The sequence below is a fragment of the Mauremys reevesii genome, linkage group 8 (assembly GCF_016161935.1).
Source record: "Mauremys reevesii isolate NIE-2019 linkage group 8, ASM1616193v1, whole genome shotgun sequence".
Taxonomy (NCBI): Eukaryota; Metazoa; Chordata; order Testudines; family Geoemydidae; genus Mauremys; species Mauremys reevesii.
This window is the reverse complement of record NC_052630.1, coordinates 93,890,354-93,908,115: the sequence shown is the minus strand read 5'-3', so window position 1 is coordinate 93,908,115 and position 17,762 is coordinate 93,890,354. Positions and strand designations below refer to the sequence as shown.

The window sequence follows — 17,762 nt, the reverse complement described above, 5'->3', positions numbered from 1 at the left end:
GAGGGGTGGGGGACTGATAGGACTGCCGGTGGGTGCTGAGCACCTACAATTTTTTCCCCAGAGTTGGCTCCTGGGCGGAGCCACATATTTTCTTTTGAAGAGCTGCATGTGGCTCCGGAGCCACCGGTTGGCCACCCTTGCGCTATATTCTTGAAGCCCTCAAAATTCCTTCTGCCCTGCAGAGTGGAGTGTCTTCACTACCTAGCTTTGATGTCTTGTTCAGTAGAATTCACTCGCCAGGACAGAAAATTTCCAATAATGTACCTCTTCGGATACTGTAGTGAATTTTCTAATATAAAACTAACGCTGGAGGTCTGATGTCTCATTTGAATTATGCCATTTTACTGTTTCGTAACTACGGTTTACTTTTATTCTAGAGATGTTGCCTGGTTTGATGAATCATGGCTAAGCCGTATTAAAGAAGATGTTGGTGACAACTGGAGAATAAAGGTACCAAAAATGAAAGTTGGCAAAAGCTATTTGCAGTCGCTTAGGATGATGTTTCCCGAGTTTATCTAATATTACTATATTACAGTATTGGGGAGAGGTGTCAAAAAGAGCAATATTTAACACTCATATTCAAATTGTATGTAACTGATTTAAACATATTTTACCATGATCTATGCTTCACATGCAATTCCTTTCTCATCTTAATTCTCTCCTAGCATCATTACATATTTTTCTCATAAAACTACTGTGTAGATTTTTAAATGAAAATAAAATGATGTCAGATTAAACTTCGGGGTTTTTTTAGTCTGAGAAAAGTATCTATTCTTAATAGCATATAACCAATGTTATCTTTTATACACTGTTAGGCCAGTAATCTGAAAAAGGTTCTGCAAGGAATTATGGACTACTATCATGAGGTATGGAAAAAGCAGCAGTTTTGTTGGTTTTGTTCGTATAACAAATAAGGATTGTTTTTTTCTCGCTAAAGGTAATCCTGACTATAGAATAATACTAAACTGTTCCTATAATGATACTCTTTTTGTGAAATGTGTGTTTATAGCGTGGTATAAATGAAAATTCTCTCAGTAGAGAAATACTGAAGCTACGTGTAAAACTCGTTTGGGTGGAGTGATGGGTATTTCTCAAACATGCTATGACTTGACCAAGTAATGGAAACTCTGTTGAACTCAACACTGTGAATGTACACTGTCTAGTCCATTACGTTTTTAGCAGCAGACATGTTTCGCCAGCTGCAAGTGAAATTCTCCACGGCCTGATTCTACTTCTTTACTATGACGTTAATAATTGCGTATCCTGCAGAAACATGCTTGCTGCCATATAAGAAGAAAGTGAGGTTTTTGATATTGCATATTTAGAAAAGCATCCTTTTGTGGAAAAGTATGTGACCTTATTTGGCTTTAAAAGCTAACTAGGGCGAGGCCTTATAAGTATTTGGATGAGAAATCCCTGGGGAGAAAACATTCTGTGAAATATGTTGTGCTGCTGCTCTTAGGTTCTGCTAATAGAAAAAACAGATTCTCTTAGCTTTTAATGCAACATTCTGAATATATTTTTTTGCATTTTTTTTAAATAAGCAAGGATAATCTTGTTTGACATTTAATCACTTAGTTACTTTTCTCCACAGTAAGCTTTCAAAATCTGTATTTATTTTTGCCAGAATCCACTTACTCATTGGATAATTTTACTTTACTCGTGACTGAGATAGTTACTTCTATTCAAAGCTCCTTATTGTTACTTTCCAAAGTGATCTCTTAAGCTGAAATTTCTAATTTCTGTTCTAAGACCCCAGGCAAATTGTTCTGGAAAACTTGCAGGGAGGGGGCAAAAAACATGAATAAATTGATCAGACACTTAAATAAATACACATGCAGATTTTGACAAAATAATAATTTGATCACAGATTAATTGTTAGATTGATTGTTAAGAAAAGGGTACTAAATGACAACTGTTAATACACCACCCAATCTTGAGCCTTGATTTGCTGTAAAGTGAGGCAGTTTAAAGTTAGGATTCCCAAAATAACCCTAATTCTGCCTGCTTGAACACGTCTTCTTTTTTTTTTTAAACAAAAAGATATTTCATTCTGCGATTATGTGCAGGATAACCACCTTCCATTTGACAAACACAATATAATAATGAAAACAGACTAGTTTTTTATGTCCTTCTCTTCCACTAAGTTCGTAAATTGTGTTTATCTAAAACAGTGGTCACCAACCAGTCGATCATGATCGACTAGTTGATCCTAGAGGATCTCCCAGTCGATTGCGATATCCAGCTGTGCAGCTGGGCTGCCACTAAGACAGGCTCCCTGCCTACCATGGCCCCGCGCCGCTCCCGGAAGCAGCCAGAGTGGTCCACTGCCCTGGGGACAGGGGTCTCCCTCCACATGCTGCTTCTGCTTGTATGCACCGCCCCCGCATTTCCCATTGGCCAGGAAAGGGTAGCTGTGGCCAATGGGAGCTGCGGGAGCGGTACTTGAAGAGAGAGGCAGCACGCAAAGCCACGTGCCGCCCCCTCTCCCGCCCCCGCAGGGGCACGTTGGCCCTTTCCAGGAGTGGCGTGTAGCCGAGGTAGGCAGGGAGCCTGCCTTAGTGGCAGCCATGCTGTGTCACCAACCGGGAGCCGCTGGAGGTAAGTGCTGCCAGCGGGAGGCCACACCCCAGCCCTGAGCTCCCTCCCGGAGCCAGCACCCCATACCTCCTCTTGCACCCTTACCCCCCTCCTGCACCCCAAGCCCCAGCCCTGACCCTTCTCCCAGAACCAGCACCTCCACCCCTCCTACACTCCAGCCCTGAGCCCCCTCCCAGAGCCAGCACCCCATACCCCCCTCCTGCACCCCAACACTCTGCCCCAGTCTGGAGCCCCCTCCTGTACCCAAACTCCCTCCTAGAGCTTGCACTCCTCACCCCCTTCTCAACCCCAACCCCCTGCCCCAGGCTCAGCCCAGAGCCCCTCCCACACTGTGAAACCCTCGGTCCCAGCCCCTCCCGAACCCCAACCCCAGCCCGGTGAAAGTGAGTGAGGGTCGGGAGAGAGCAACTGACTGCAGGGGGTGGGGGGTGGAGTGAGTGGGGCAGGACTTTAGGGAAGAGGCGGGGCCTCAGGGAAGGGGCGGGGTAGATCCTGGGTTGCTCTTAACTTCAAAAAGTGATCTTGGGCGTAAAAAAATTGGAGACCACTGATCTAAAATGTAGAAAAGGTATTTTGTATTACTGCACACCTGTTCCAGGAACATGTAACTAGTGATCATATAATACTTATGTGCAAGGGACTGAGCAGGTATAAAACCCCTGAATTTTCTGCAGTTAGTGCATTGCTTTGGCATATCCATTTTAAGGAACTCATGACCGTAGTATCTAGCTGTAATGTAGGCCTTTCTGTATTAATATATAGTATGGCATATTTTCATTGGAGGGGTGTGTGTGTGTGTGTGTGTGTATAGGGAGGTTTCCTGGAGATATGGTTTTAAAGCTATACATCCCTCCAGCTATTTTGTTTTTCTAGTTCTTTTCAAATTTCTTACTATTTTTCTTCATAGTCTTATTTCCTTAATTCAGTATTGCTACCTGAGTATGTTACCATTAGGCAAAAGTCTGTGTGACAGACTAACTAGTTCTTCTGTGTATAGTAACCCAAAGTAGTGTCCAGGGCCTTTCCTCATCTGTCTCCAAAGTCATATTTACCTCCAGAAATATATCTCCAGTTTTTTGTCCAGACTGTGTTTCCCAGGCCAGATCTTTTTGCATGATGGATGAATATGTATATGGATGCTAAATCTTCATTATGCATATAATTGAAATGCCAAATTTATCTTTTATATTTTACAGTTTTTAGGTCAGCAGATTTCAGAAGAACTTGTTCCTGACTTAAATCAGATATCTGAACATTCAGATCCTACAGAGCTGGGCAGGTTACTGCAGCTTATTTTAGGTTGTGCAGTCAACTGTGAAAAGAAACAAGGTACATGCTGTTTTCACCTGTTGAAGATATACCTAGAAACAACCTCCTCAGGCAACCCTTAATTTAGGAAATAGCAAATAGTAGCACGCATACAGAATAAGAGGGAATTAATGTCACATTTAAAAAATACTTTCTGTTCCCGAATCAAACAGTAGGTGTTAGCCTCTTTCTGCTAATATGTTGTACAATATTATCATCATAAACTCTGTGAAACTGGAGTTTGTGAAAACTAATAACTTTAGAAAGTGTGTCTGCATACAGGTTCTTAGCCTGGCGTCAAATATTTTTTTTTAAAAAGTGGACTGGAAAGCGGCTTTTACGTTTATTACTTATACTATATAAAATCCCAGATTGATAAAAAAAAATGTGCGTCCAGGCATAAAATGTACAAATGAATACATTTTAAAACTAATAGTTTAAGCTATCTCTTATTTATCTGTAAAGGTCTAAGGTGATTGCTTTTTGTTTGTTAATGCCCACATAAGCACCCATTACAGTGCAGGAAAACACTTTGATTATTCAATAAAAAAATAGTCATTTAATTAGTCTTGCATCAGTGAGTATTTAGAAAGCAAGGTGGTATCATCCTGCATTGAGAAAGCATTAGTGATGACATTTCATCTATCACACTTCATGTGTTATCTCAGTGACAAGTTTTTCTGCACTAAAACATTTGAAAACTCAGAAAAACCAAATAAAGCTGACATAATAGGGTCAAATGTAAACTTTGGAAATGTAGATATTTAAAGGCTTTTCACTCCTTTGTATATACTGTAAATTTTAGAAGTACTTATGGTAAACAAGATGTTAAATTGTTCTAATATGTCATGTGTTGCAAATTTTACAACTTTCATGCTGGAATGAAAAGCCTTAGTTTGAATTTGGTCTCTTGTGAGTTTAAACAAAGCCCTTCTGTCTTAAATAGTAGTTTAATTTTGTGTTGTGAAATGCAGTAAATTGAAATTACAGCTTTTGTTATGCATAACATAAGCTATGACACAACAGGTGCCTTTGTGGAAAGGTTGCATTGTAAAGCTTTAGATCTGGTCATTCTTTCTTCTTTTTTCTTAGTTAGCAGTCAAAACATTTTGCAATAATATTCTAGTCCTAGGATGTTCAAAGGGCCAAATTCTCTCTGAGCTATATGCCTACCTCGGAAGGAAAAATTTGTCCTTAATCTATTCTTGTCAATTTCCATATGATGCAACCTGTTGAAATTATGTGAGTAAACATATGGGAGAATTGGGCCTACGTATATAGGACCTCACTCCATATTTACTAATATGTCAGTGTCACTGAAACTATTCTTAATAAGAGCAATAACTTTTTTGGAAATGATTTGTCATAGACTTATGTTCTTTGTTATACATTGATATCCGCTTTGTGGAAAAGACAGAACATATGCCACTTCAAGCCATTTTACAGTAAATGTTGTCATAAGTAAATTATTGGAAATACTTTTTCTCCACTACAGAACATATACAAAATATAATGACCCTAGAAGAGTCTGTTCAACATGTTGTTATGGCTGCTATTCAAGAGGTAAGTAATAATTCATGTATAAGTAGCCTAAAACTTTCAACAGGAAAGCTTGAATGTAAATATATAGAGCCAGATCTTTACTCCCTGCCCCTCTTCCCTCTCCAGCTGTTTTGCATTGATCACCAGCAAAAGAACCAGAAAGCTTCCTTAAAGGCAGTTGGGCATTCCCCTTATGTCTTGTAAACAGTTCTGTGCTATCTGTTCTCAATTCAGCTCATGTGCCAGAGCACACTTTGTGTTCTGAGGATCCTCACTTGAGTGTTGGTCCTTAGGGGGCTGTTAAAAGCAGATGGAAGTTAGGGCCGCCCTTAAGCTGCTCTGACTTCTGCATGGGACCGGCTCTCCTGAACTTTTTCCCATGTTACCTTACCTACCAGTTCTCTAAGTTTGGTGAAGACTGTTTTACTTGGAGCTCTTTGATTTAGTTGGGGTTGGTCCTGATTTTTTTGGGGTTGGACCTGCTTTGAACAGAGAGTTGGACTAGATGACTTCCTGAGGTCTCTTCCAACGCTAATCTTCTATGATTCTACTAATACCTATCCTACACTGAAAATATATCCAATAATAAAACTTTAGTTTCAATAGTTAAGAAACCAGTTGTGTTTAAGGGTACTAAGGTTTTGTGTGTAGATATAATTCTGCTAATCAGAATGTTGTTTGCTACATATTTTGACTAATTGAACTTTTCTTCTGGCTAAATTCTGGGTCTAGCACTATGACTTTTTTTTTAATCAAAAGATTTGAGTAAGAGGCAGAGCTTACTAGCTGTGATAGTTGGCAAACACAGTATCCAGTACTCTTTACTAGTCTTCCAGTTGTTCCCTCCATGCCAATTGATCTAAGAAACACTGGAGTGTGACAGCTGCTAATGCTTGTTAAACTCATTGGGTGAACAGCTGTCCCGATTGAAATTGATGAGAGTTTTGCCATTGATTTCAGTGGGACCAACCCATCAAGCTACTATACTTTTTTTGTTAAAAGAACAGAGTACTTTCTCTGTGTACTGTAGATTTGAATTAGTAGTTAAGTGTAACAGTGTAATACTCAAATACTAACTGTCACAGTTTCAGAGTAACTGCATCTGTATTCCCCCTCCATGTTCCACCAAAGGCATCCACTCTAAGCTCCCAGCCATCACCTCCCTTGCATGAAGACTTGCATCTCACTCTCTCCTGACTGGCGGTTCTTTTAGGCGTCATGGTTCCCTGCCTATACTGTTATCCCCAGCAAGACAGTGTCTGCACTTCGTTGTTTTTTACCCCAGAAGCTGTGACTAGTGCATGGCTCACAATCATGAGTTACCACATAGCTCTTTCTTTAATCTTAATGTGAAAGCATTACAGAGAAAACATATTAAATAATAAAAGAACCTTCATGCATGCTAAAAAGTTTACCAGTGGTCACCACCAACTCCAGACTCAAGCTCTGATAGGTTTCAGTCCTTCAGAACCCACAGCTGGGTTTTCTTTGTGGTTACAAGTTCATAGCTGTCTCAGATTCAGAGCTCTGGCTCGGCAATTCACCGTTTCTTAGTACACTTCGGGCCTTCCATCTCCTGTCCCCGGGAACAGATAATCAGCAGATGTGGCCCACTCCTCAGGGCATAGTTTCAGAAGGCTGAGTTTTTGCATAAGTAGAGGTGGGAATTTGCATTAACCTCTCCCTACGTATTCCCCAGGAAATCCACTTCATACTTGCTGTCCCAAAAGTCCATTCTTGTGTGGCACATTTTCAGTATAATCCTTTGTACTCCCAGGCCTCACATCACATCTCCCCCTTAGAAAAGTTATGTACAGTCCTGGTTCACAATAATCCATAAGCCATTCATTTAATACAATGGACCCCAAAGATACTTAACCTTAATTCAATACGGTTTCCCAAGGATATGCAGGAAACTGCTGTATCTGTCACACTAACAACTACTGAAGTTAAATTGGGAAGAGGTGGAATCGAATTTTTTATTCAATAACAGAAGCCACTAGCTCTATAGTATATCTATTTGCACTATTTTAATCTATGTGCCATTTTTGGTTTTTAGCTCATGAGCAAGGAAATACTGAGTTCTGTCACAAGTGATACATCTGGTGAAATTGAGCAACAGGTAATTGCCTTATGTTTGTTATAACAGTCAAAGCAATGTTAAGAGTTTCAAAAATAATTTATTCACATCATACTGTGCTTGTAAATTCAGAGAGTAGACACAAAGGTGCCTCTCCCATCATCTCCCAACAAAAGAAGTTTCAGTCCTTCATCGGTACAAATTAACTTGCTTCTTACTTTACCAGCCAGTGGTTTTTCCCTCAGATCAACTTACCAAAATCAATGCCAAGACTTGTATTTCACAAAGGGCAGAGCAACATACTGATGCTACACTAGGAAGTTAAAGTAAATTTAACTCTTATCTTTCATTGTCACCCATAGTGCTAGAGGCTGAGTAAAACAGTGCACATAAACTTAGCTTTTTTTTAAAAGACGTGAAATGGCTGATTGCCTGAGTAGAGACTGCAGGAGGATGTGACAGGAAGAGCAAAGAGTAAGTGCTATCAACCTCCATTAAGGTTAGAAAGTACAGATGGGTGCATACTGCAGAGTGATCTTGGAAAATATTTGAGTTCTGTGTGAACCCAAACACCAGAGTTCTGTTCGTGAAGTAGAATTATCGTTAATTTAAAAGCACTCTTTTCCCAAGGGCTACGTCTACACTACCCGCCGTATCGGCGGGTAGCGATCGATTTTTCAGGGATCGATATATCGCGTCTCATCTAGACGCGATATATCGATCCCCGAACGCGCTTCTATCGATTCCGGAACTCCACCGCCGCGAACGGCGGTGGCGTCATCGACATGGAGAGCCCCGGACATCGATCCCGCGCCGTGAGGATGGGTAAGTTATCGATATAAGATACTTCGACTTCAGCTACGTTATTCACGTAGCTGAAGTTACGTATCTTATATCGATTTTTCCCCTTAGTGTAGACCAGCCCAAGAAAGAGCTCAGATGCTTCCCCTATGATGACATTGACCTTCCTATAGCTATCAGAGGAAGGATGGTCAGTAGCCTGGTTGGTAATCTTGTATGCGGAAATCTCAGGTTCAGTCTTCTGCCCTGCTGCAGATTCTCTCTGACCTTAGGCAAGCAAGTCACTTCGAGTACATCTACACTGGAGGGAAAAAAAAAACACAGCCAAACAAAACCAAACACCCCTGTGGCAGCAAATCTCGGAACCTGGTTCTACAGTTTTTCTGTCTGTTTTTGCAGCAGAGATGTGCCTTACTCTCTCTGTGTGACATCTATCTTACATGTCCCTCCTTGTACAGACAGGGAGCATATAAAATAAACTTAATTTCAATATATCTAACTTGCATTAAATATATGTGTGTGTGTGTGTGTGTGTGTGTATATATATATATATAAATTTTTTTTTAAAGATGAAAAGAGCCTTTGAAGACCTTCAAGAAGCACTAGCAGAAAAAGAAGAACTGAAGCAAAGATGTCAAGAACTAGACCTGCAGGTGAGGAGACATGAACATACTTTTTTTAAATATGTGACATTAAGAAATAGAAGCTCTGTTAAATAGTTGCAAAATGCAATGCCTTTAGAGGTTAAATTTCACCTATAAGTTCTTAGCCTTTTCAGTTTGTACTGAAACAAAGCTTCCACATGCTGAAATGCTTCATACGTGTGATTGTTGGAAATATTATCCTTTAATGTAAACCCATACTCAGTTCCCCTGCAACTATTGGGAAATTATATTGTTAATCCATAGTATGAAAGATTTCTTGGTGTAATATCTTGATATCTTGCAGCTAGTAAGCAGTCATTGTAATACTATAGCTATGAATAGTAAAAATGCTTATAAAAATGTTCCATGCTTATTTTCAGCTAACAATAGCTTTAGCCCTTTTAAAAATATATTAAGAACCAATTCATTATAATGGACTGATTGCATTCACTGAAGGTGAAATAATTGCACCCACTGTAAATGTATGATTGTGCTGAATTTACCAAATAGCATGGCTAGGGAAATATTTCCGCATGTAACTTTATGCCAGCCATTTCTGCTTCAGTCCCAAATTTCCCTTTCTCGTTCTGCTATGATACCTATCATGCATCATTTTGAGAAGTCAGAACTACCACATAGCTGTTACAGACTTCTGTTTGGAGTAGTTAACTTAATGGTAGTTCACACAAATCTGGTTGGCCTATCCTCTTTGAATGTCATGACCAGGAGTAGTCGTTAAAAATATGTATAGTTAAGCACAAATGTACAAATGGTAACTAAAGTTAATGGAAAGTATATTTTGTAAAATAGGTGTCCATATTTTTGAAATTACACAATACGTATTTGTTCATTTCATTGTCCAGTGCTGAACCATAGTTTCAGCATAATGTATGTGGTGTTGAAATGAAGTAGGAGACAGCCAATGTGACTCTGAGGGACCTGAAATAAGGGTGAAGGAAATGAATGAGACATTTAGATAATAAACATCCTGCTTTTTAAAAGTGTGTACCATCTCCATGATTGAAGATGGATTAGGCCTTGTACAGGGAATAATAAAAGACTCTTAAGGCACAGATTTGCTCTAGGTCTGCAAATATACAGTAAGTTGGCTTCCCAGATATTCAGAGAATAGGACCTTAAAGTAAGTACTCAGTGAAGAAGTGGGAGAGTGCTGTTGGTTTCTTTTACATCTATTTAATTATAGGCACTTAAATTGTGATATAATCATGGATAAATAAAAAAATCTTTTAATATTGCCTCAGATTATTATGCTAACTTTATATTTTATTAAATATTGCCACCATGGTATGCTGCATATGTATTGAAAGTCATAATAATGACTGACCGTTCTCATTTAAACTAATTTTTAATAAATTCACTTGTAAGGTCTCAGTCTTCCTTGATATTTTCCAAGAATATAAGAAAGGTAGGTTTCCTTTATGATTCAGGAAAACATAACCCAAAGAGCACATTCTACTGTTTAAGTGCCAGTTAACTAACACATGCTATATGCTCTGATGTTTGATGAAGTATTAAAATTAACACATCATCTTTCACTAGAAAGAGCTTAAGGGTTCCGTCTTTTAATCCTTGCCCATTTATGGCTGTTTTAATATACTTACCAACTTAGTGTAATGTTGTGTTCCTATTTGCTTAGCTGTGAACACTTTCAAAATCAAACCAGTTCAGTCACTGCAAAAATGCATGCCCTATATGATGCTGTCTAGGATTTTTTGTGTGTCTGCTTATTAGCTTATGGCTCTTGGACCTGCTTTTTGCACAACCATCCATGGCTGAATGCACGGCAGTGCCATGTTAGTGTGCTAGCCAGTGCCATTCTGCTTTTTATTGTTAGTACACAAGCCAAATGGGAAATACTCTTCATCCTACTGTTATTGTTTCTGTTCAGTTTCTGTGGGCATAGTTTTATTGGACTAATCATAACATATTTGTTTCCTTTTTGTTTTCATAAAATCTGGAAATATCAGTTGCCCCTCGTATTTATTACAATGCTGCATGCCCCAGAAGATAGTTTTCATTTATAAAACAAAACCAAAAAAAAGGCACACTTCCTTGGTTGACAACTTTCATACTCTAAAGCAGCTAGGTGCTTAAGGGTATTTATAAATCACTTTCTAAATTTTTCAAATGCTCAACTTCTATGTAACAAACAAATTATTTGGTGGCATCTTATAATATATTATTTTGGGTTCTTCTTGGCAATTGGATCGGACCTACAAACTTGATGTTGTGTTATGTACACTAGGTGGCTGCCCTTCAAGATGAAAAAAACAGCTTGATGTCTGAAAATGAGGTCATGAATGACAGATTAGACCAGTTAGATGGCTCTCTTGATGATCCAAATACTGTTGTTGCAAAAAAGTATTTCCATGCACAGCTGCAGCTAGAACAACTGCAGGAAGAAAACTTCAGGTAGGATATAACTTGCAGCTTTATTTAATCCTCTCTCAAAATGTTGTTGTGTCATATGTGATGGTAGTTTCTTCTAAATATGCAGGATTTTCCTTCTCAGTTCACTTTTCTATTCACTGTTCTGAAAGCTTCTCTCTGTCATTGAATTAATATAAACTATATTTGTAAAGGTATAGTTTAGTGCTTCCCCTTTTCTTTCTACCATTTTCTAAAATATTGTGGGCTCTAATGGGAGGGAGAAAGGCAGGACCAAGGATAAGAACCGAAGTACATGTTTCATGTGGTGATTTGTACTAATAAAAATCCAACATTGTCTGGGTCTAAGTGATTCACATGTTCTTTTACGGCAGTTATAAATTAACCAGAAACTCCTTTGAGTAAAATATTAACACAGTAAACTAACAGATCTGTTCATATGATAGTGTGTGTGTAGTAAATAGCCCCGGGACAATACTTTTGTTAGTTGTTTTTTCCAGGCTTTAACTACCTTTTTTATTCTGTGTCTGCTACGTTTATGTACTTTGAATATTTTTTACTGTTTCAAAAAGTGGATCATATTAGTTACGTGAACAAAAGATAGGAAACTATATTTTCGTAACATCTTCTTGTTTACAAAAGGCTTGAAGCTGCAAAGGATGATTATCGTGTTCACTGTGAAGATCTGGAGAAACAACTGATTGAGCTGCAACATAGAAATGATGAGTTGACCTGTTTGGCAGAAGAATCTAGGGCCCTAAAAGATGAAATTGACGTTCTTAGGTATGTAGTGAACAAAGCTACCATTCAGACTGAAGGTTCTGTTTGATAATGCCAAGGCTCCATATTTAAAGATAGACATTTCTGTATAAAATTACACAGTTTGTCTTACCACAAGCAAACTTAAAACTAAATGGAAAAAAGGACCAGAGTGAAAAATAAAACTGGAAGGTGAAATGTAAATTTATGACCACAATAAGTACTCTGCATATCAACATTATTCCGCAAAAGACTCCCACATGAAGCAGGACTAAAAGATACAACCTTTCTCCTCCTGAGGTAGAAAACGCAAAATACCCTAGGAAATGAGAATGTTGTAATCATAATGGATTTTATTACCAACAGGATGGTTTTATTGGCAAAATTATTGATACAGAAAAAGGGTCATTGCCCAAATAGAAGTCTCAAACCAAGTGAAAATGAAACTTAACTATTGCATCAGTATTTTAGTTAGATTGTATGTTCAGGATTACAAGACTGAGTAGGGGCAAAACACAACAAGCATGATGAGAACTCATCATGTTGAGTGCAGTTCAACATATGTAAACTAAACTGGTTACTAAAAAGTACAGAAAGTAAATATGGTGCTATCATATTTCTAGAAATATAATAATGTAAAGTCACTCTTTTATTGTTCTAACAGATAATTCAATATAGAATAAAATATATTCCAATCTTACACTGTATCAAGGTTCATAGAAGAGCATCAGGTTAAGTATAAGAGACTGGGTTTTGTAATTATTCCTATGCTAATTTTTAATTTTGTAAGATGCCAGACAATAAAGTGACTCAATATTTAGTTTAAAGGTTTGTTAATTCTTTTGTGCCAGTAAAATGAAGATCCATTTCTGTATCAAAATACCTTGATATTATTTGGACAGAACACTTTCTGTCTTGTATACCTTTTAAAAGGAACTGATCAATTTGTCTTCCTTGGTCATGCCTCCTGGCAAAAATACCCATAGGATAATGATCTCCAAAACCTATCTGTATAGTAATATACTGTAGCTTTGTACCTATTCCTGCAAGATAGAGGCACTGGTATTTTGCAGGCTTACACAGCTGCAGGATCAATCTGTAGCCTAGGGCATAGTTCACTTGTATTAACTCCAACACCGTCATGAATTTGTGGGGCCATTTAATATACTGTCTCTGTCTACAAGGCATATGTCAACACACAGTTTTGTGGGCTTGCACCTCCACAATGACTACTTTTAAAACTAAACTTTTGCATTTATGAGTCCATATCAACCCTACAGCTAAGAATTAAAATAGCGCATTAGTTTTACACAGAGGACGTAACTCTAGCCTTGGATATATGCATGTATCTCCCTGTCTAAGCTAATTAGAGCCATGCTTGCAGATGGGGGCAGAACTTACAGATTTGCTTGATTGTAGTTTGTTTGTGTGAAAAATACATCTTACTGTTTCCATAATTTGTTTTTATTCTTGTAGAACTTTTGCAGATAAGGCAAGTAAACTGGAGTCAACAGTTGAAGTGTATCGTAAAAAACTGGAGGACTTGAATGACTTCCGCCGACAGGTGAAGTCTCTGCAAGACACCAACATGATGTATATGCATAATACAGTCAGCCTAGAGGAAGAGCTAAAGAAGGCAAATGCAGCACGTGCTCAGCTGGAAACATACAAAAGGCAGGTAAGGCAACAACTGTACTCAACATCTTAACTATTCTCAGGTGTATTTTTATTAAATATAATTACAGTTGACTGAAAAAAATTGGACTGCTTGATCTAACAGTTGTTGAGGCTGGTGTCAAGACTATAAGGAAACTTCCAGCTCTGCAATATACTCTGTCTCCCCTTTTCCCTTCCAAACTCTCACCAACTGGCTTAACTGAGGTCATTTATTGACCTGCAGTTCACGGCACAGTGTGCAACCCATCAGTTCACTGAGTGAAGTAGTGATTAGGTGTCTTGTTTTGTTTAATACGTAGCTGACATCTTCTAGGTATGATATACTGTCTTACTGATTTAAAAAAATCCTTTTTTAAAATATCTTGTTTTCATTTTTGGAAGTGCACAACAATTTGCTTCTGAAAGTTCCAAACTAGTCATCAGAATTCCTATGTCTTTTATTTAAGGGAAAAAAGGCTGCTGGCCAAGATGAACCATGTGTGTTGGTTTGCATTCAGCAAAGAGACACATACATTTTTATTTCTGATTAAATTACAACAACCATAGAAACCTACTTTATTAGGCTTCTGAGACCATGTGAATAACGAACTACTTGAACATAATCTCCTTCCTCTTCTTAATCCAGCCCTCTTTTTCCCCACCCATAAGAGTGCCAGAGTTTAAAAAAATTATATTAATAAAATCTTAGGCGTTATATTTAGTGTATGTTCTATGTCATTATCATTCAAGGTCCAGGAGCTTCATAACAGACTTTCAGAAGAGTCCAAAAGAGCTGATACGTTAGCATTTGAATTGAAGCGACTGGAAGAAAAGAATGAAGCTTTATTCAAAGAAAAAGAGGTAAGTCTTATGCATGAGTGTTACTCAAACTCAATAGAAAGTCTCTCAGATTTTTTATTTTGTGCGCTGGCCTGGCCAGAATTTTTCACTGTGGTCATCTTGAGAATAATTTCTCAGATGCTCTTAGGCATCAGTAGTGCTACCATAGGGATGAGACTCAGCACTAGAAATTATATATAGTTGCTTTAATATACTGGTCTTTGTAATTTGGAAATTGATAGGTCAGCATTTGGTATAAACATTATCAAAAGCCTTCAACATTTAACTCATGTCCTGAAAATAGTGTTATAAATTATAGATCTTTCATTCCTGATGGAATGTGCCAACATGAAACAATTTTGTCTTATTTCTACCTTTAAATATGCTTTGACCTTTTCTTAGAGACTTATAGTACAACGTGATGCTCTGAAAGAAACGAATGAAGAGCTCCGGTGTTCTCAGATGCAACAGGATCACCTGACTCAAGCAGGTACTTCCTTGATGTTTTTTTTAAAATAGATTGGTATGTTATCTGGAAGTGAATGTGTCAATTTGTCATGTCTTTCCAGATGCATCTGCTGTAAAAAGTCATGAGAATCTTGCTGCTGAAATTCTACCAGTGGAATACAGGTTTGTTTGGGTTTTTTTTGTTCTCAAGTAAAAAACTAGCATTTTGATGTTCTTATAGGGAAGGTACTAGTAAAATGCTTTACAGACATTAAATTAAACTTCAAATCTAGATTACCCCATCCCAGTGTCCACCTGGGCTTCTCATTAAACTTCTAGAGGTTCCAACTTTACTGATGATCTTTGAAGGTGTCAGTATGACACCACCTGATGAAATTTCTTTCTTTTTTTTCAGGGTGAGAGGTTGTTGCAGGTTGTTTTTGCTAACACTGTACTATGACACTTGTGTTTATTGAAGAACATTCAGTACACTGGCATCTTAGTGAACTGGAATGCCATCTCTTCTGCAAAATTACTTTCTTTTTAGTTAGTCAAGAACTATTTATATAAACTCTTCACAGAATGGAGACTTTTTGTTTTTGACCCATAGAGAAATGTTTATTCGACTGCAGCATGAAAACAAGATGCTTCTCTTGCAACAAGAAGGTTCAGAAAATGAACGTATTGTAGAACTCCAGGAACAGCTAGAGCAAAAGCATCGGATGCTGAATGAACTGGAAACAGAAAAAAGGTGATTTGTTTTCCTGTTGGTTTTTTTTTATCTTCTTTTATAAACCTGAGAGCAGTTTGGAGTAGGCACCAGTTAGACAAAACAGCAGCTAATCGCACTACAGAGAATAATCTCAGGACTGAAACCTTAGAAGGGAGGCAGTGTGACTTGCCTTGCTGATCCAACACTAGTTGAAGGTAACCACTTGTCCTGTCCTTTGGCTAATGGAAGCATTGATGCAGTCATTACAAAGAGGAAGGGGTACAGAAACTACAAAGAACATAGAAAGTGTAAACCTGCAAAAAAAGATGTCAGCAGGCCAAATATGGCTGCTCCATGCTTTGGTATTCTTTGAAGAGGATATTCTTTAGGACTCATCTTTGGTAGTCCTAGAGTGGGTGAAGAAAATCGGTCACTGTAGTTTTACATTGCTCAAACTGTAGACCTTTGGGCTGGGGAGCCAGAGTTGTGGTACTGAGTGAATTTCTCCACTGGTTAATGGTGAATGAAGTTTATCTTAGGCTATAACAATTTAGGAGTAGTTTAAGATGCTAAAGAGTACTGCAAACACTTTTGCTGAAAACCTATGAATATGCTTGTGAGATCCACAAACAGGAGACTATATGTAGGCCACTTTAAAATGTTCCAGTCTTATCCCCTCTTCATTCCCTTACGTTTGCAAGGGTTTTTTTTAATGGGATTGAAACTTTGCATTGTCTCAGCCCAAAAGCTAAGGTTTCTTCAAAACAAAATACATCAGCTCATACAATCTTACCAGATTGCCCAATAAAGTATCCAAATACTTAATATTTTAGTATCAGATAAATCATCTGCAGCAGGAAGGGAAAAATGCAATCTTCTACTCACCACTTCCAAGAAGGAAGTTTTCCCTGCTCAGTTGGGAGACCAGTGGCATCAGCATCTGAAGTCTAAGTCTTCATTTAAAAAAAACACTAGCCCTTATGTTTTTAAAGATCATCAGTCTCATTAGTTTTCATGCTTGTTGTTTAGAACACTGTAGGCACCAATTATATGGACAAGAAGCATGTCCATTTCACTGCTGCTGCTTTGGGAAGCTCCAAATACAGACCAGCATTGGAGGCAGTAGAGGCTGTGAGGGGCTAGATTAGTAGACACCCTATGTAACAGCCAGAAGCAGATGAGAGAGAGTAGTAGAGATGCTCCCCATTGTTAGAAGCCAGGAGGCTTTATGGTATGGGGCAGGGTGCTCAAGGTAATAGCAAGTAACATCCCTTGTCCTAGAGCCAGAAGGGGTTAGGGTGGGGAGGAGGGACTTCAAATTTATCAGACTCCAAAAGCTGATACTGAAGATGAAGCCCTGAAATAGAGTCTAGGGGCAGCACTGGGGCAGGAATCCCAGCACTTTCTCAGGTACCACAGACACTTCCCTTCTCTCCAGGTAGGCTCTGTCCACCACACCTACACAGCCCTTCCACCCCCTCCAAAAAAGTAAGTTTTAGCCCACTGGCTACTAAGTGTCCAGTAAATGTTCCAAGCACCTGCCTGCAGCAACTACAATTAGGTCTGATACACAAACAAAATATATATTGACTTCAGACACTTCCATTTTGTGTAACCCTACTGAAGAATTATAACCCAGATGTGTAGGGGAATAACTTCACTCTACATATCCTGATTATTAGAAGATGGATGAGTGACCGAGTTCTTTTACCTTCTAACAGGCTAAGCAATGAGCATATTGGAGAGCTGCAACAACAGATTGAGGATCTCCAAAAGACTTTGCAGGAGCAAGGATCCAAGACAGAAGGAGTAAGTGAAAGCTAGTGGTTCTCAGACTTCTTGAAGGTGGAGACCTCTGACCAGTTTTCTCAAAATTCTTGTGTGTTAGTGTCAGACTTTCTTTAAATGTAATAAGAATGGCGCCCCTTCTCCCTTTCAGTCTTGCTGGTGCTGATAATTATTG

At 38.5% G+C, this 17,762-nt stretch overlaps 1 protein-coding gene across 5 annotated transcripts in view; it reads left to right on the top strand.

Annotated features, from left to right (window-relative positions):
• The window catches only part of HOOK1 (hook microtubule tethering protein 1), a 75,254-nt gene that overhangs the window by 42,990 nt on the left and 14,502 nt on the right, over positions 1-17,762 (top strand). For all 5 annotated transcript variants that reach the window (XR_005584122.1, XM_039486500.1, XM_039486498.1 and 2 more), the window contains 14 exons: positions 378-450; positions 816-866; positions 3,798-3,930; positions 5,405-5,472; positions 7,511-7,573; positions 8,902-8,985; positions 11,243-11,409; positions 12,028-12,168; positions 13,621-13,822; positions 14,551-14,661; positions 15,043-15,130; positions 15,210-15,270; positions 15,698-15,838; positions 17,521-17,608. Coding sequence is in view for 4 of the 5 variants with exons in the window: in XM_039486500.1 (XP_039342434.1) it covers positions 378-450; positions 816-866; positions 3,798-3,930; positions 5,405-5,472; positions 7,511-7,573; positions 8,902-8,985; positions 11,243-11,409; positions 12,028-12,168; positions 13,621-13,822; positions 14,551-14,661; positions 15,043-15,130; positions 15,210-15,270; positions 15,698-15,838; positions 17,521-17,608 (1,471 nt within the window). In the remaining variant the exon portion in view is untranslated. The remainder of the gene's footprint in view (positions 1-377; positions 451-815; positions 867-3,797; positions 3,931-5,404; positions 5,473-7,510; positions 7,574-8,901; positions 8,986-11,242; positions 11,410-12,027; positions 12,169-13,620; positions 13,823-14,550; positions 14,662-15,042; positions 15,131-15,209; positions 15,271-15,697; positions 15,839-17,520; positions 17,609-17,762) is intronic.